The sequence below is a fragment of the Pantherophis guttatus genome, chromosome 3, assembly GCF_059756535.1.
Source record: "Pantherophis guttatus breed Tessera chromosome 3, ASM5975653v1, whole genome shotgun sequence".
Lineage (NCBI taxonomy): Eukaryota > Metazoa > Chordata > Lepidosauria > Squamata > Colubridae > Pantherophis > Pantherophis guttatus.
This window is the reverse complement of record NC_142065.1, coordinates 29,824,196-29,842,971: the sequence shown is the minus strand read 5'-3', so window position 1 is coordinate 29,842,971 and position 18,776 is coordinate 29,824,196. Positions and strand designations below refer to the sequence as shown.

At 42.3% G+C, this 18,776-nt stretch overlaps 1 protein-coding gene and 1 long non-coding RNA gene across 8 annotated transcripts in view; one reads left to right on the top strand and one right to left on the bottom strand.

Annotated features, from left to right (window-relative positions):
* Positions 1-6,013: 6,013 nt before the first annotated feature.
* On the bottom strand, positions 6,014-17,579 carry SLC32A1 (solute carrier family 32 member 1). Of its 2 annotated transcripts, XM_034413953.3 has the most exons (4): positions 17,480-17,576; positions 12,329-12,437; positions 10,219-11,073; positions 6,014-8,150 (listed from the first exon to the last, which is right to left on the bottom strand). In XM_034413953.3, the coding sequence occupies exons 3-4, from the start codon at positions 10,594-10,596 to the stop codon at positions 6,963-6,965; spliced, it is 1,566 nt and encodes a 521-aa protein (XP_034269844.1). In that variant the 5' UTR covers positions 10,597-11,073; positions 12,329-12,437; positions 17,480-17,576; the 3' UTR covers positions 6,014-6,962. The 2 variants fall into 2 exon arrangements, with proteins under 2 accessions (XP_034269844.1, XP_034269846.1); XM_034413955.3 differs by lacking the exon at positions 12,329-12,437 and having other exon boundaries at positions 17,480-17,579.
* Positions 17,580-17,819: 240 nt separating this feature from the next.
* Positions 17,820-18,776, top strand: part of LOC117663646 (uncharacterized) — an 89,783-nt gene continuing 88,826 nt past the window's right edge. For all 6 annotated transcript variants that reach the window (XR_004590771.3, XR_015732997.1, XR_004590770.3 and 3 more), the window contains exon 1: positions 17,820-18,155. This is a non-coding gene — a long non-coding RNA (uncharacterized LOC117663646). The remainder of the gene's footprint in view (positions 18,156-18,776) is intronic.

Here is an 18,776-nt window from a genome sequence, read left to right as displayed (position 1 = left end):
ACTGGTTTAATTGCCATGATTTTATTCCCAGCTTTATTCAGCCTGGCACCCTCCAAATAGGCAGGATTTCATTTCCCATAATTTCCAACCATGATGACTAAGGGCAGCAGTTTGAGGAGGATCATAAATCATAAAGCATAAAGGGGTGGTTAGAAGCCATAGAAAAGACCTGAGAGGTCCATGCAGTGGCTGAGCAGATAACAACAATACCTGGAAATTTGTCTTAAGACTGGGATCTTCTGACTAGAATATAGCTTGGAAAAAGAGAAAATAGTTTCCAAATAAACCCTGGAGATTTTCAAGGAGGCATGGGTTGCTTTAAAGCAAACTTTCTCAATTAGCAACTTTAAGGTTGTAGACCTTAATTCCCAGAATTCCCTAGCCAGAAGCTAACTGGTTGAGGATTTCTGGGAGCTAGAATTCTGTTTTAACCACACAGCTTAAAATTGCTAAAATTGAGAAAGTCTGCTTAAAGAACTGACGCCTGTAGAGCCATTTCCTCACCAGGGGACTGGGGGTGTCACATCATCCAACCCTCACTAGGCTGATATAACAGTGACAGATGTTTGATTAGCAGCTTTCTGGGGGGAGGGGGTGTTTGCAAACCAGTTCTGTTTGCAAGTATACTTTTGGTTTAAGTAAGACAGTCTGCAACCACTTCATCGGAGGGGGAAATGCGCAAAGGCTTCTCTTCAGTGCTTCTCTCTGCTTTTATACCTACCTGCTTTTATACCTACCATAACTACCTGTTTTGGCACCTTTGGCAATCCTGAATCTTTCCTTCCTCCCCACAACTCCCACCGCCAGTCTCTCTCTCTCTCTCTCTCTCTCTCTCTCTCCCTTTCATCTCCCCCCACCACCACCATTTCTCTCTCTGTGCAGGGAAATAACTTGTCCAAAGGACATCCTACGTGTTTGCCAAAAAAAAAAAAAAAACCAACGGAAGACACCTGCCTTGCATAAATGCAACAGAAAGGAGGAAATAGGATTCCATCGAAGTATCCTTTTTCACGCCCCTGTTTTTGGTGACGGCTTATTTTGGGTGAATTTTGCAGCTTTCCACCAACGACCAGAGCTCCTCGTCCCTGTGGGAAACAAAGGGGAGAATCTTTTTTCAAACCTCGGACAATTTTACCCCGTTCAGCTTCCCCGAAACTGCAGGACGTCGGTCTAAGAGACCCGTTAGCCAGCTTCTTCCAACAAAGAAGACTGTACGCAACCACGATGCACTGCATTACTTGAAACAGAGTTATGAATTAAAAGTAGAAGGGCGCTCCGTACCTTCTCTTCTGGCGCGGCTCTTCCCTCAATTGCTCCTTGCAAAACAAACGGGTTCCAACGTTCTCGGGAACTTCTTGGGGGTCGAAAGCCTTCCGCCTGCCCCAAATTGGTTTCTATCAGAACGACTGGGATTCGAAACGGCAGGAAAACTGGGAAATTGTGAGTGCATATTCTCAATGCTTCTTGGGGAAATCAAGTTGGGAAGCTGATTAAAGCAGCATTTTAGACTGGGTTTTGTTTTTTTTAAAGGTCCCTATGCGTATCCTTGCCTTTAAACTGCATCATAACATATTTTTTATTTTATTTATTTTGCAAACGGTCGACCTTCCTACGGAGAAAGACTCCGTTACTGCAAGAGACGACGAAATCTTCTACTTTCAACGCTTCGGGCGACGGCTTGCACAGCAGATACGTTTAGGTTACGCACGAGCCGCAGGAGTTTCACGATGCAGTTGTGTGACGTCGTGCGGATGACATGACGCCGAGCAGCAAGGAATAATAGCTCATGGTCGTGATGAGGATTATTACAGATTACAGATTAACAGAGTTGGAAGGGACCTAGTAGGTCATCTAGTCCACCACCACCCCCAAGCAGGAGACCCTACACAGTCCAATCTCTTCTTGAAAGTCTCGAGTGATGAAGCTCCCACAACTTCCGAGGGCAAGTTCTGTTCCATTGGTTGATAGTTCTCACTGTCAGAAAATTGCTCCTTATTTCCAAGTTAAATCTCTCCTTGTTCAGTTTCCATCCATTATTCCTTGTCTGGCCTACAGGTGCTTTAGAAAATAGCTTGATCCCTTCCTCTCTGTGGCAGCCCCTCAAATATTGGAATACTGCTATCATGTCTCCCCTGGAGATGAAGATCTGATGAATGAATTGTGCTGAGATATAGACTGTAATCCTATGAACTAGGTGGCATTCATACTTTCCTTGAACACCTGTGTTCTCAAAGGTGCTCACTTTTTTCCTGAAAGATCTTATCTATATCTGTCTACTCAGAAGCTACTGTCACTCTCCTCTTTTCTTCTCCAGGAAAAAAATATCTTTTTTCTGCATACAATAGGTAAAGGTTTCTTTGTCCAGAGAACTGTGAAATTTCACATTTTGAAACTAATTATAACAAGAATGATTATTTCTTGCTCCCTTTCAAATGGATTCTTTTAAAGCAAAAAAGTAAACGTTATTTTTTTAAAAAAAACAAAAAATCCTCACCTATTACTATACACGTGTTTGATAAACATTTTTGTAGAATATTTTCTAAAAGGGATTTTTTATTTCAGCGATACTCCCTCCAGTCAAACAAGATTGCAAAAAGGTTAGATGACACTCTAGAACAGTGGTTCTCAACCTTCCCAATGCCTTGACCCTTTAATACAGTTCCTCATGTTGTGATGACCCCCAACCATAAAATTATTCCTAAAACCATTGAAAATATGTGTTTTCCGATGGTCTTAGGCAACTTCTGTGAAAGGGTTATTTGACCCCCAAAGGGGTCACGACCCACAGGTTGAGAACCACTGCTCTAGAATATGAGTTTTGGAGACAGCAATCTCAAGTGGCCACTAGAGGCACTATTTGAAATTCCTGATAGGGATAAAGAAAGGACTTAACCAGGAAAAGGGAAAGGTAGAACTCTTAAGAAAAACTTGGTTACAGTATGGACAATTGCACAGTCAGCCAAATATTTAGACTGGATTTGACATTCGTATCCATATCAAGTCTTTCCCAAGGACCTAGATAGGTAGATGTTGTTATTAAATAATATTAAAGGTACCAAACAATTTAGTAATTGTTACTGTTAAAAATTATTCATATATACACAAAAATATGAAATCGCAGGTGCCAGTTGTTTAGCTGTTGTTGATCTTCATATGCAACAAGTTCTTCCCAACTACCTAAAATGTTATAATGTATTGGTGTAGTATATGTGCAGATCAAAGCGGCATGGCCTTTTGTAATTGACAGATGGGTTGGGGTTTTTTTATGCACAAAGATTCTTTGGTATTGTACCTGTGTGCAGTAACTATTGGAATCATCATGACCAGTTTATGCCACAATCTTTCAATTTTGGTTTTCAGATCTTGATACTTCGTGATCAATTCTTTGTCTTCTAGTTTACTATCTCCTAGTATTGCCACATCAGTTATTCACACTTTCTTTTTTCGAGCACAGTTAAATCTGATTTATTATGAGCCAAGATTTTTTTTTCAATTTGTATTTGGAAATCTCACAATACTTTAATTTGCTCATTTTTACTACTTTTTCAGCTCTTATGTTCCCAACAATTTCTCATTACTGCCACATGATAATTTTTACAGATGTTCCAGTGAGTTATTGGGGTGGCTGTGTTGTGTCGTTTATAATCAGTTTCTGTGATCTTCTTACAGCAACATGTAAGATCTACTGTTTCTTCTGCTTCTTTGTACATTCTGCACTTTGAATAATTTGATGGCTTTTTATTTATTTAATTTAATATGCTTGTCAAAAGGGCCCTAAATCAGAATTATGATTATAATTTTAATAGGCTAATTTTGAGTCCAAGTTGCCTTCCTTCTGTAAACATAATATCTTTCCCATTGTAGTGGTTAGGACTGCATGTCAGTACTACTCTAAAATTCAATTATTCACATTTTATTAAATGGCATTTCTTTTCTATCTCATCTTTCCTTCAAGGCAGTCAGGAACAATATCCAAGGGCTCAAAATCAATGTATAATAATAGAACTGAACATCTTTATTCAAAGATGAGAGTTGGCCAATATTATGATGCCTATAATCTCCAAATATATCCAGTAGTGTAGTTAATTTAAATAGTATCTTATTCGGGGGGGGGGGAGGACCATTAGTGTCTTTCACTACTTAAATGGATCCAAAAAGACCTTAACACAGTTTAAATAAATAAAACATTCCCATGAAAAGATTGTCATAAAAAGAATTAAACTGGAATTAAAGTTCAAACATCAGAAAACATCTCAAGACTTGTCATTTCCCATGTCATTCCATGTCATTTCACTACTGCATTATTCTAACCCCATTACAAAGATTTCAGATTTAAGATCTGTACTACCTAATTTTTATATTGCCCTTTCATAAGACTCAAGGTGGTGCACAAGCCACAAGGTACAAAAAATTATGCCATTAATACCATGACCTCAACCTAAAATCCATAACGTAGAAGATAGACCTAACAGACTCCCAAAGGAAATGCTCAGAAATCAATGTGCCTTTCAAAAGTACAGTTTTCATTGCTTTTTGGAGGGCTAGGCTGACTTCTGGGATCAACATATTTCATCAGGGGAAAGCTACCACAAGGAAGCCTGGACACCTGGTCTACTGCCCTCTTACTTCCTGGCAGGGAAGCAGATCTTTCTTAGAAGCTACCCTTGGTGGGCAGTCATGTTTGAGGAAGTTCCTGATTTATTTACTGTTGTCAATTGGAATGGTACTTAGAGGATTGTGCAAGCAAGAGGAATTCTTCTTGCACATTTTCTTTTAAAAAGTGGGGGAGAGTTTAGTCTTAGGTTGTTAGGAGACAGACAAAGTTCTTCAGTCTTCGGCCTTTCATACAAGATTATCATAGAAAAAAAATGTCTTCATAAAGGAGATAATCCTACTTTGATTGCCTCTCCTGTTCTCTGAAAAGATATAGTCCAGAAAGAGGACTACCAGAGAATAGTTTAATTCTTACATCAGGTAGACCCAAGGATCCCTGTTGCTATTTCTGTTCCCTTCTCTCTCAGTTGCAGTTTCCATTCTGTAAAACTGAAATACTCAAAACTAAAATACTTGAAATACTCATTTTGTTGCATGAAATATGATGGAAACATTAAAAATATTTTACAGATTGAAAAGAATAAGAATACATCATGACTTGAGAAACTGAATACCCAGAAATATAATCAAGTATACAACTGAAATGAAAGAGATAAAGAACATAAGTAAGGATGGATGGATGGATGGATGGATGGATGGATGGAGGATGGATGGATGGAGGATGGATGGATGGAGATAGAAGAATGATAGATAGATGATTGATAGATGATAGATAGATAGATAGATAGATAGATAGATAGATAGATAGATATAATTAAAATATATTTAGTATGTAGATAGATAGAAATTATGCTCAAAGACCTGAAAACTGAATTAAAATAAAAAGAGAAGAAAATCACATAGTGTGATCCGTGCTAAATGATTTCAAAATAATAAATGTTACATCTCAAATATATTTTGAATAGTCCTATGCAATAAATGAATAACCAGAAGACAAAAACTTCACAATACTATTGGCAAGTAACTTCCATCACAATTCTCATAGAATACTGCACTGTTTTGGCTGAATACCAAATGTTCTTCATAGATTGGAGAATCAGTTCATAATCCAATGCTTAATCAGAGAGAAAATTCCACTGAAATCTTAGCTCCTTAGTTCTAGATAAATATGCACACTGTAGAACTATTGTGAACCAAGAAATCACCCATTCAACATTGGTACATTACTTGTATTCAACACATGCTTTATTTACATGCACCATATGATGTTTCTTAATCCACCTTGTACCTGTAAAAATATCTGCTGATTTACCCTGCAATGGAAAAAGAGGTAGCTACAAAGAAAAAAGACATGCTGAGTTGCAATGGAGCTTGGTTTCACATAAATGTCTATAGGAGATGAGATGCTTTGAGGATACTACTATAAAGGCATCCCTAGAACAAACCATACCAGCCATAATTCTTATGGTTTCTCTTTATTGTTTGATATATTGATGAATCACATTCTATGTTAAAGATAAATTTTCTGATATACATTTGTCATTGTATTTACCACAATTACATCACACATACATTTGAAACAGCTCCACAAACCTGGTAGTTGCACAGAAATGTTTTCTTGTATATGATTTATTCTTATCCATAATAGCTGTCAAATCCAACAATTTTATTCTTGTGTTTTTTTTTTTAAGAATAGGAATAAAAGTAACTCAATCCTCAATAACTGACACTAAGTCTCTGATCTCAGCTGCAGGTCAGCTACAGATCTTTACTCAAAATGGGACATGCTGGTACTGGATATGAGCTGATATGGAAGTGTTAAAGCAGTTCTTACGGATTGTTTTTAATATACAGCTGTAAACGTTACAGTTTGCTAGGCCCAGGGATGATCATCAGAGCCATCTCAATTTGCTCCTCATACAAATTTAGCATCAAGCCGTACATGTACTCCAGTGATCCAGCATAATGATCCCAAGCAACTGGATGGACATTTATATTATTTTTTAAAACAATACTGAGTTGCATAAAACCTGCAAAAATATTACCGTGGAATCACTCCCTATTTCCAAAACAGAGGATTTTTTTTACTCTCTTTATAAAGATTAAATGTATGTAGATTATGAAGTGAAGAAGACAGGGAACTATTCCAAATATTTTTTTCTCTGATAATATCTAAATAATACAAAATATATAGGGTTTCTTCATTTATTTAAAAAGTCTGTTGGGTAAGCCTCTGATCTGGAAACTCGCTTATGTTTGTCGAGTGTCACTTCACTAAAATAACAACATTTCTCTTTTATGGGGATGCATAATCTTTTGGCTATGTAAATGTTCTGTGTGTGGGGTTTGTTTGTTTGTTTGTTTGTTTTTGTTCTCCTCTCTCCAGTGCAACCAATCTAACCCATCTTTTAGTCTTCTGAATTGGTTCCAAAAGCTTCAATGAGGCCTTCTAAAGAGTGGACGAAGCCTGACACACTGCATATACCCCCTATTACAAAAATGGCCACATCAAAGAAGACATGATGCCACAAGAGTTTCCTCCATAAAAGCTTCAGGTGGAAAAGGCTGGGAAGGAGGAAACAGAGGCCTGCCCCTGTGAGGCTTCCTGTGAGGCCCATCAGGAGGGCAAAATGTGGGACATAAATGGCCATCAGCAAGGTGAACACCACGAGAGCACACCTAAGGGTAAGTCCCCAGGCTTTCAGCCTCCCGTCACCCCCATAGCAATTAGGAAAGCAAGCCCTGGTTCCTTCTTGGAAGAGGGATCTTTCCAGGACCTCCACAGCTGCAAAGAAAGGCAAAGGATAGGAGAGCAAAGCCTTGGCTACCAAGAAAAGGTTAACGACAGCTCTAATGGTGGATGGCAAGTTGTCTGTAATGACTTCTTTTGTATCGTCAGCCCAAGTCAGGTAGGCTACCAAGGCGAAGAGACCCTTCAGGATGCAAGCGGAGATGTGAGTCCAGTTCATCATGCAATGGAACTCCTTGGGATTCTGCATGTTCCCTTCCAAGGAAGGCAGAAAGATCTGAGAGGTGTAGCTGAAGACAATGATGCCAATGGAGATGGGGAACTTCTTCACATCAATGTAAAACTTGACTTTATCCCATGCCCAGTCTCGGGCTCTGGAGAGGCAGTAGGCAATCACTAAAACGTTTATCACAAAATGAGCCAAGGTGCAGAGTAAACTGAATTTGGAAACAGCTTTGAGGTTCTTCAAGAAAGCACAAGGCAGGAGCGCTGCTGTCGCAATGATGGACCATGATTTCTGGGACACTGGCAAGTTTGGGAAGCTGTTGTACATCAGGTTACCACTGACCACTACATATAGGATGCAGGTCATGACCAGTTCTATGATCTGTGCCACATTTACAATCCTGCCCCCAAGACTGGGAAACCTAGGAGTGCAGCAAGCATTTGCAATATCCACATAGGAGTCTCTCACCCTGACTATCTCTCCGTCTTCGTTCTCTTCATAGAGACAGGCAATGAGGATTTTCCCAGTGTAGCAGCAAACTACTGCTGCAAAAATGATTAAAAAGAGTCCTAGGTATCCACCATGAAGGATAGCATAGGGCAGGCCAAGGACAAACATTCCCTAGAAAGACAGAAAATGGAATATTGTATTGCTCAGATTTATTTGCAAGGGAACATTTACTCTCCCAGAAAATACACAGATGGAGAGTGGAAGGACTTGCTTTTTTAAAAAAAATTCCGTGCTTAATTCCAAAATTAAAACGTTTAAAAATAGGGGGAAGGATAGACTTCATTTTTCTGCACAGGCATGTTTTTAAAAATATTACTTCTATACATTCTCATGCAGCTAGGAAACAACGTAATAGGGGCAGACCTCCTCTCATTGAAAGAATTAGCTTGGTTTTCTTTAAAAAAAAAAAGAAGAAGAAGAAGAAGAAGAAGAATTTAAAGCTCAAAATGAATACATACCTCCTTTTAAAACTACAAAACATTTTACATTTTACTTTCCTGAGGGAATCTAGGGCAATTTAAAAATAAATAAATAAAATCATCATAATAAAACCAGTACTTAAAATTGTGAATGCAAAAACTAAAACACTTTTTTTAAAAAGCAATGTAACAAACAAAAAGTTTGGTTCTAGATCATCTTACAAATGCTTGAGAAAATAGCTTTGTAAAAAAAAAAATAGTACACTATAGGAGTCAACCACACTTCCTTGTGTAACATATCTTTGACCAAATGCCAATCACCCAAAACAATAATTATAAACTCACTAAAATTACTCTGACTTATTTTGGTTATAATGCCTCTGATTCAGATGCAAAAATACAGTGTGATCATCAGATTGCTATTAAATCAAATTGCACATGCCACTACTGTTCACTGGAATAGAAGCCATTTTTAGCATCCAAAAATAATTCACTTTAAGGATTAGAATTGAATACATAGACTAAATTGTTTTGTAAAGTAATCACATACATGTCTACTAAGAAGTAGTTCTCACTGAGTTCACTACAGCCTATTTCCAAATAAATAGGGACAGAATTTCAAACTATACCCTTTGCAGTTATACAAAGGTTATTTTTGCAGAAAATTATAAGTTTATAATTTAAGATAGCTAGAAATGCCACCAAAAAGGCTAATTAATGAAAATAAGATTGACTGTTGTGTTTGTTTGCCTGTTTAAGTTAGATATTAATCAGTGGACAGTAGTTTGAGTGGAGGGAACAACAGAAATACCATGGAAATTTGCTTTCAGAACTTCACTACTAATAAAATAGATTTTGACTATAGAAATGCTACTCATTTTCCTAAAAGTTCATTTCCTGATTAGTACTATTTTCTTTCAGATCTGAACAATGTCGGATTGAAAGTGAAAAGGAGCAAATCTTTTCTGGGTGCAATTTTGCTATGGTGCATCTTATTACTTTGTGTAGACAATACCAACAAATTGTAAAATAACTGTAATTATACAATCAGGTTTTGTAGAGTAAGGCCCCATGTTCTGTATCAACAATACAAATCAATGCAAGGGGGGGGAGGGCTCATTTCACTCTTTCCAAATTTTCCAAATGCCAAATGCTAAAGCAAAACTAAAATAAAACATCTAAGGGAGAATGGCTGTCCCATTTGGACCATATGCTGCTTTGAGCATATTAAAACAAATTCAGGCGTAGATACAGATGAAACTGGAAGGATTAGATAATGCAAATTTAGATTGCACAATGCAACCGCAATTTTTTTTAAAAATTGCCATCCCATCATCATTAACACAGATCGAAATTGCCACAATAGAGATAAGGCTGGCTGGATTGGGGGGAGGAGACAAAGATGGGGGAGGGAGGAAGTGCAACAACGCCTGGATTAGAACGTGTTGCTTCGTGTTCTTGACATGAATTAGAAAGTGATCTTACCTTTCTCGAAAGTGCAGTTGCTTGAAACTGGGTAGGCAGCCATTTACATAGTTAGGCAGTGGATTGGATAAAGATGTCCCTCTGGGGACCATTTCTGCTTCTAACATGTTACGATCCAAGGTGATGAATATCAAGAACCCTACTCTAGATGAGTCAACCCCTTGAGTCCCTCAAACAGTCTGGAACCCCTGACTCCACTGGAAACTAAGGCCAAGGGAAGTCCCCATTAAACCCAGGATTTCACCCAACGGAAAGGGGGAGGGAATGAAGGTTACCTGGATGGCATTCGTGACATTCCAGCCGGCTTCCCAGGCGGTGATCCTGGGCTTCCCTTGAGTGGACAGCTCGGAGCAGACGCCGTCGTCCTTGGAAGTGGAGGGAGGCAGTGGTCCCGTGCCGTCCCTCTGGTAGTGGGTATCTCCTTCCAAGGGCGGCTCACCTCCTTCCTCGCTGCCCTCGGATTTCAGGATGTCCATCTGCAGCCCCTGCCGGTGCTCGTAGTCCAGGTCATCGCAGTGAACAAACCCCACCGCTTCTTCGTTGGTCGCTGCCTGGAAGCCCATGCGGGCAAAGATGCCGCTGACCTTCGCCTGGGACTTGTTGGAAACCGTGGTGGCCACGTTGGAGATCTTGCTGCGAATTAGCGTCGCCATGATGCTCGCTCGCCCGGCTGGCTGCCTGGCTTTGTACGTGAGTGCGGGGTGTAGTAGGCACCGACCGGACGCTCGGGAAGCGGGTAACGGGCAGAAGGGTGGAAAGGGGCCGAAGCTGACAAAGCTACTGTGGTGCCAGACCCGCTTGGCACGCCAGTCCTGCTGCTGCTCCGGCGGTTGAGGGCGAGCCTTAGAAGGGCGCTATCTCCACTCTCGCCTGGAACTGGACCTTCGCCTCCGCAGAGTCGCTTGGACCATGACCTCGGCACCTGCAGGGGCAGCTCTCGCCTTTTGCCTGGGGCATAGGCTCTTCGGAGGGCGCGACAGGTGTGGGGGCTGGAAACGGCTGGAATGCCCTCCTCTGCCCCGACGTCCTTCCCACCTTCTCTCCGGCTTCTTCTCCCCTTCGTGGTCGAGAAGAGGCGGGCGGGTTGTCTCTCCAGCCTCCTCGGCGGTGCCAATGCAATGCAGAGGAACCTGGAGGGGAGGGGAGGGGAGGGGAAGCGAGAGGGGGGGACGAGCGGCGGTCACCAGATTGCCACGCAAACCTTCTGCTGCGCGCGGCACGTCTCTGTCCCCACGCGTCCAACTAGCAGAAGGAAAGGGGAGGGGGAGGAAATGGGATCGGGGGTGGGGTGGGGTGGGGTGGGAGGAAGGGAGCCTGAGGAAAGGTTTGCTGCATTTCTGGGGGAGGTCCCCACCAAAATCTACTTCTCCCCTCCCCAAGAGCAACACCCACGCCTGAGACAAACTGCAGAGGGAAAGGGAGGGGGCACCAGTTGGCATCTTCACGCATCTCTTCCTCTCCAGGCGCGGTTTGCAGAACGTAGCCAAGCCCAGCTTTGAGATCAAAATCTGCCCCATGCCATCCGCAATCGCCCCCCATCAACGACCTCCTCAAACAGGCTGGGAAATGTCCCTTTTCTCGCCCACCGCCCTCTATGTTCATTCGGTTCAATTCTCCTAAGAATTGTGTCTCTAGGGGGGAAGCTAAATATTATTAGCCTGCCCAGGGTGAAGAGGAAAGTGCGGGGGACTGATGCCAGGAAGACAGGCCTAGTAAAATGGCGGTCTTCTAATGGACTCCTTGAATTATCTATTGGCAGAGACGGTAGGATGAGTGCTAAGTAAGTTTAGGGTAGCCCTAAATTGGAAGGGGCTCGGAAGCACCGTTTCAGACTACAGTAATCCGTTTTATTACAAGCTTTAATGAAAATGTATTAGCCTGGCCTCAAAATTTGTCTCCAGACCTCTGATTTTTGGCTACCAGCAGAGAGGTACTACATCAGATTTGTCCGGTTTTAAGACTATAACGGGAAATATACTCGTGTGCGACGGTTTTGCTTTGAATTCTGTTTACATGGCTAAGCCTATTCCTGTGATGCCCCACCAACTACGTACCAAATCCCTCACACTTGTCTTTAGAATTTATGTACGGCCTTATCAAATTTCTTTACTACCTGCGGTTTAATATCGTCATATTTTTAGACGGAAGCGTCTAACTCTTTTAATTTTAGCCAAGCTTTAAGACAAGCACCTGGCTCGATAAAATACTGCAGCAAGAAATAGGGTGTTGCGGATGTGTGGGCGGAGATGGGGGGGGGGGCAGGCAGGTGTTGCGAAATTGAAATTGAAAGCACCTTCGGCCCTTTCAGCCAACTCGTGGCTCATTTGATTGGTTGCTTGTCCCTCTTCCCAAATCACTCCCTCTTTTATTAATAGGAAATTAAACCTTCTTAAAATAGGATCGCGCCCTCCTCCATTCGGATGATAGTTTTCTCGAAATACTGAAACGTGTGTTTTCGAAATCGGATTCGGTTTCAGGCGAAAGATTTTTGACTCTGCGTTTGGAACAAAAGAAAGAGAAAAAAGAAGAAAAACCCCATTGCTCATCACATTTCTTCCGATCTATATATCATCGTGAGAAAATGTAGACCGAAATGACTACTAATAAAAGGTGCAATGTGGAAGAGTGGAAGATGGACTGGATGTCGGAATTTTCCTTCTTCCCCACTCTACCGCTGTTTGTTTCTTTGTTTTTTCGTTATTCTACCGATAAATAGTTGTGTGCTGGTCCTGCGAACTCAAGGGATTATTCGACAATACGCACTAATAAACGTCTCTGAATCTTTTGAAATAAGCTGATATAAGGTGTCATATGAACTAAATAAAATGTTTCACTTTATTAAATAATTTTTGAGTAAAGCTTGCAGCATATATTTATTATAGCCTGAAAAGAATCATAAAATATTATGTCATTGTAGCCTGCCTCATCTTGGCTGAGTTTGTGTTTTTTTTAGTAGTAAGATGCAAAATAGTTGCATTATTCAGAAACAGGTTCTTGGTTTCAGAAAGATTCCAAGGTTACACCAGGCTAGAAACTGGAAGACTGTTAGTTCTACTTCTGCATTAACCATACCGGCCAGCTGGGTGATTTGGGGTCCCTCTCCCTCTCCCTCCGTCCGTCCACCTCCCTCCTTCTCCCTTTCCTTCCCTCTCTCCCTCCACTCTCTCTCCCTTCTCTCTCTCCCCCTCCCTCTCTCTCCTCCTACTCACCACACAGGATTGTTGTTGTGGGGAAAAGAGGAAGAGAAAGGACTATCAGATGTGCTCGCTGTCTTGAGTTAGTTATAAAGTAGAATTTTTAAAAAAAATCTTCGTTTTTTAAAGGTACTTGTTGGGTTACATAAAGATTTATATAGCCGCGGTTACACTGGGCTGGAATTTACGAGTAATGTAGCTAATTTTTCCATTTTAAAAATAGCCTTCGCGACATCCGTTTAATTAGAAAGGAGAGAAAGGAGAAAGAGATGTATCTGCAGTTTTTAGCCAAAGCCATCTCCAGCTTTGCTTTGAAGAAGGAATTATCACATATCGTTGCACAAATAGGTCGGGGAAGAAAAGCGCAGGCGGGTTTTTTTTCCCCCTCTCTCATCCTCTCCATATTTAGAAATAGCCAGGAGGCATGTGAACCAAAGGAACAGTCAAACCGCATCCAAATTTTAATTCCCATTGTGAAATGACAGTGCAGTATCCTCACGCATGCACGCACCCCCGTTGCATGGAACCTAAGGATATAATAGTCTGGCAAATTCTTAACATCGGTCAAACTAAAACATTTCTAAAACAAAACCAGAGTAGGTCCTGGCATCCTTTTCATTATGAAGCTCCATTTATAAGTATTAATTTAATTGGTCTTTCAATTGTCAACAGTCCTACTTTTAAGTTTTAAATATTTTTTTAAAGAAATACACAACTGAACAATTGTAAGGAAGAATATTACCTTTCTCAGACAAATTTTAATTTTAATACACACTTCTAATGGGCAAATCCTACTGATGGGCATGTAGAACTGAATAGCCCGTCCTTAGATTGTTTTTTTTTTTAAATCCTGTAACCAAAAAAAGAATAGCCGCCTTCTCTTTCTTCCCTTCTCAGTCGTCCCACACCAAAATAAAGTAAAATTAGGTATATTTCCTATGAAGACCAAAACGCAATAGACATGTTCATCACAAGTTTGACAAACGATTATAACCACGGTGACCCCAAATGAGGAAACATACATTATTTATTGTATTGCATAGGTAAAAATCTGTTGTGTTTTGCAAAACGATATGAAAGAACGATTCAGAATAAATGGCATCCTACTTCTAGCCCCCCAGACAATTGCTTTGACTTGGAAAAGGTCAAAGGCAGTTTCTCCCCCGCCCGAAATCCCCGTGAATTCTAAATGGGGAAAGCCCCATTGTCTTCATTAGGTATTCTTTGTTAGATGACGTCGGTGCTCCCAAACCTCCTCCCAATGCGATCCCCTCTCTCGCGTTTATCCCTCCCATCTTCATTTCTTTGCTTGTTCAGAAACAAACGAGCAGCCCGCGGCAATCTCATTCCACCCCCTTCTCTTCTTAGGTTGGTTCGTTTTCCCAAAAAATTCTTATTTCAGTCATTTGTTATTTGACTTCGAAATTTTGCGCTAGAAGCCGAATCGCTATTGAGGAAATGGGCTTTCTACTCTTTGTCCTGGCGAATCCACGGTTTAAGGCTTTAAACTGAAATGACGCGAGGTTTTTCCCTCTGAATTGTAATTTCCTTAACGTTAAAGGGAAGGGCTCGGAACGCGACCGCTGGCTTAAAGTTTCAGAAAGTTTTCGTCCGAAGAATGGACCCAACCGGCCTATTTTGGTCGTCTTCCAAACGCTTAATCGCAATGCAGTCAATACGGACAGTTGTGTTTGTATAATTAACGCCACGGACATGGCCGGTTTCAAATTTAGCAGGGGCTTTCGTACAGCGGACTAGCGGCTTAGTTTTTACCAGGGTTTTCTTTTTTTTTTTCTTTCTTTCTTTCTTTCTTTCTTTCTTTCTTTCTTTCTTTCTTTCTTTCTTTCTCTTTCTTTCTTTCTTTCTCTTTCTTTCTTTCTTTCTTTCTTTTCCTTCCTTCCTTCCTTCCTTCCTTCCTTCCTTTCTCTTGCTTCCTTCCTTGCAAATGCAAGCCGTTTGGTTACGCGGGGTGTTTAGTTCAAAGTATTGTGAAAAACCCTGAAGATCAGTTAATGCACCAGCCAGGTTAAAGCCTAATGTATAAATGCAGCCATTTAGTGCCTCCATTAATTCACAGGCATTATCAATCTTTTTCTCGGCTTTGACTCAATTTCGTCCCTGAAAAGGCACCGAGGGGAGGAAGGGGCAGCTTTTAGACGCTATTTTTTTTTTTTTTTTTTTTTTAATTTGATTTATATGCCGCCCTTCTCCGGAGACTCAGGGCGGCTTACAGTGCGTTAAGCAATAGCCTTCATACTTTTGTATATTTATACAAAGTCAGCTTATTGCCCCCACAAACTGGGTCCTCATTTAACCTACCTTAGAAAGGATGGAAGGCTGAGTCAACCTTGAGCCTTGGAGAGATTCGAACCAGCAGTAAATTGCAGGCAGCTGTGTTAATAACAGGGTGCTTTAAACCACTGTAGTATTTGGAGAGCGGGACCAATTTGGCTTCCAATTTAAATAATTGACTTTCCCTACGTGTTTCGATTGTAAATAGCACCCCTACAACTCCCATCTAAATTTGATTCAGATTAATTTATCCGGCAAAGATATCCTCTTCCCAACAGTCCGAGGTACATTTAAAAGTTAAAAAGAAATCGATTAGAAGGGGTCCATCCCAAATTGCATAGCTAAAAAGCCTGTAGAGATTCTCAGTCATCCAGGTCGTGGCTGTGTCCCAAAGGTGTTTTTTTTTTCAGGAGGACTTTCTTGTGTTTTTTCTTTCCTTTGAAGACGTTTCGCTTCTGGTCCAAGAAGCTTCTTCAGCTCTAACTGGATGGTGGGGAATGGAAGGATTTATATTCCTTGCAGGGGATCGAGCGAAACGTCTTCAAAGAAAAAAAAACACACAAAAAGTCCAGTTTCCTCCTGAAAAAAAGCACCTTTGGGATTAGAATGGGTTAAACTCCGCATTTCCTTTTGTTGGAGCTCGGGAGCTAAATTAAGTATTATCACGAAATTATCAGTCCAAGGCTGCCTGCAAATGGACTGAGAAGACTATCTCCGAAAACAGCGACGGCAAAATACTTCGCCGCCTTGGCCAAGATTGAACTACTTTGCTGGCGTCGACAGAGTCGCCAGGGAACCGGCCCTGTTTTTAATTGTTTTTTAATTGCCGAGCGCGCTGTTTGACGCACGCGACTGTTTTTCTTTGTTTCTTGCACGGTAAAACACTCCGCAGACCGAGAACGACATGAAATAAAATTCCACCATCAGCCTCCGAACCGGCACGGACCGAACACATCAGAAAGCTCAGCTAAACCTCCCAAGATTCGCGGGCGCTGCTTTTTGCAGAGGTTCCTTCGGCGAGGGAAAGCTGGACCTGACGACAGCCAAGGAGTTTAGAATGAGGGTGCCGGTTTTTTAAAGCCGCCTTTCCCTTCCCATCAGCCGCTTCCCTGGTTGGTTGGACCGGGTTTGCAAACTTCCCATAATTCGCAGTCAGCAGATTGACGAGGCTGACTGCGAATTAAGGAATTCTACCCTGGATTTTTTTTTTTGGGGGGGGGGGGGGACCCATGAAAAACTAAACCTAGTGTGATCTGGAAGAGCCTTGGTGGCGCAGCGGAGTAAAGTGCTGTTAAGTAGCACTTAGCTGCCAGCTGCCTGCAATTACTGCGAGTTCAATTCTCACCAGGCTCAAGGTTGACTCAGCCTTCCATCCTTCCGAGGTAGGTAAAATGAGGACCCGGATTGTGGGAGCAATAAGCTGACTTTGTATAAAATAGAACACTGCTTAGTGGGGGCCAAAAAGCCCTACTAAGCAGTATATACAAAAAGTATGAAGGCTATTGCTTAAAGCATTGTAAGCCGCCCTGAGTCTCCGGAGAAGGGCGGCATATAAATCGAACCAATAAATAAATAAATAAATAAATAAATCTGGTTAAAATCTAGACCCGACCAGGAAATCCCAGGAATGTAAGGAAGTCGGAAAAGCCAAACCAGAAGAACACGGTGGCAAATCCCGTCCTACTGATGGCCAAGAAAGATCCGCGGAATGTCCATCGAGTCACCAGACGTTGAACTCTCGGAAGCCTTTTTAGGCTAACTACCCGGGGAAGGGAGGAAATGGGAGGGGCACCAGGTTAAGAAAGGAGTATCTAACTCGGTCCCTTTGACTCCAACTTCGCCCAGGACGAGGCGAACCTGCGTTTGGAGCCCTGCGGAAACAAAGGCAAAAAGTAGCGGCGATTTGTAGCGGTGGGCCGAGTGAAGTGAAGCCTACAGGCAGCTACCGGGGAGTAACTTCTTGAATTCTTCGGATACTTTCATCTCGGGATACCTGGCCGGGATCCCCCTTCAAGGAGAGGCAGCTGGAGCCAGGGGCTGCGTAACTCACCGCCGAACGCTAGAAGCCTCTCTCCTCTCTCCGTGGCCAAGGCAGACCTCCTCGACCGCCGCAAAGAGAGACGGATGGCAAATGCTGCAAGTTTCCCCGCAAAGCCGAGCAAGTTATTGCACGCGATTGAGCTGGTTATATTGTCGGGAGCAGAACCGAGGGCGATTGCCACGGTTGCCGAGGAAAAGATAGTTGGTCGGAGCAAAAAGCAAATCTTCCTTCCTTCCTTCTTCCTTCCTTCCTTCCTTCGCTCCCTTCTTCTCCTTCCTTCCTTCCTTCCTTCGCTCGCTTCTTCTCCTTCCTTCCTTCCTTCGCTCCCTTCTTCTCCTTCCTTCCTTCCTTCCTTCGCTCCCTTCTTCTCCTTCCTTCCTTCCTTCCTTCCTTCCTTCCTTCCTTCCTTCCTTCCTTCTTTCCTTCCTTCTTTCCTTCCTTCCCACTCTAAAGTGCCCTCCTGCCCTGCTTAGATTGCGCCAACTGCGTTCGTTCGCCACCAGCTAGATTGCAAAAGAGGAAGCTCAGCATCCCGCTCATCCCCCCCACCCCACCCCACCCTCTCCCGCCGAGTGCGTGAGTCGTCCAGCCCCTTTTCCAGCAGCAGCCAGGCAAGCTCTTCCGCCGCAGCTTCGGGCGATTCACTCGGAAGGCATCCCACCACCCAGAGGCACTGAACTCTCGGGTAAGCTAGAAGCCTTTCCGGGGGTCGGGGAAGGCGGGGGAGGGGAGACGAAGGGGAGGGCTAGGCGAAGGGACCCCTGAGCTGCGGAAGAGGGAGTGGAGTCTGAGAAACCCGGGGGGGGGGAGCAAGAAAGGGCGGAGAGAAACAGGGCTGGAACTATAAGAGCTACCTTTTACGATCTGGCATCTCCCAGATGGTTGCAGGCAGCTTCCATCATCAGTGTCTGGTCATTATGGAACTTGGAGTCGAACAAGTCCAGAGGACTCTAAGCTGACACAGCTGTGGTGTCTTTCCTTTACCGTTCATATTCGGAAGAGAGTGGTCGCTCCTTTTGAAGTTCATCTTTTCAAGAGCTACAGCCCACTTCCTCGGATGCGTGAAATGGCTTGGCTGATGTGGGATTTAGATACAATGAAATGAAAAGGAGAGAGGAGTCCGGGTAGTTGTGAAGATGACTTCCTTGAAAGGCAGAGTACAAGCAGAGTACAAGCACCTATTGATGTGAACTGAAGTGTATTTTGAATCAAAAGTGTTTGTACCTTTCACGTTTTCTTTCCAAACTTCCCTACATTTTTACTGCTAACATAACTCATATGATATTATTTCCACCACATCTCCTGT

What these genes read in the sequence shown, in the direction of transcription:
- SLC32A1 (XM_034413955.3), bottom strand. Translation starts at nt 10,596, where the DNA reads ATGGCGACGCTAATTCGCAGCAAGATCTCCAACGTGGCCACCACGGTT. An exon ending in ATGTCACGAATGCCATCCAG is followed by an intron (nt 8,151 to 10,218) that starts GTAACCTTCATT and finishes CTGTCTTTCTAG; the next exon opens with GGAATGTTTGTCCTTGGCCT.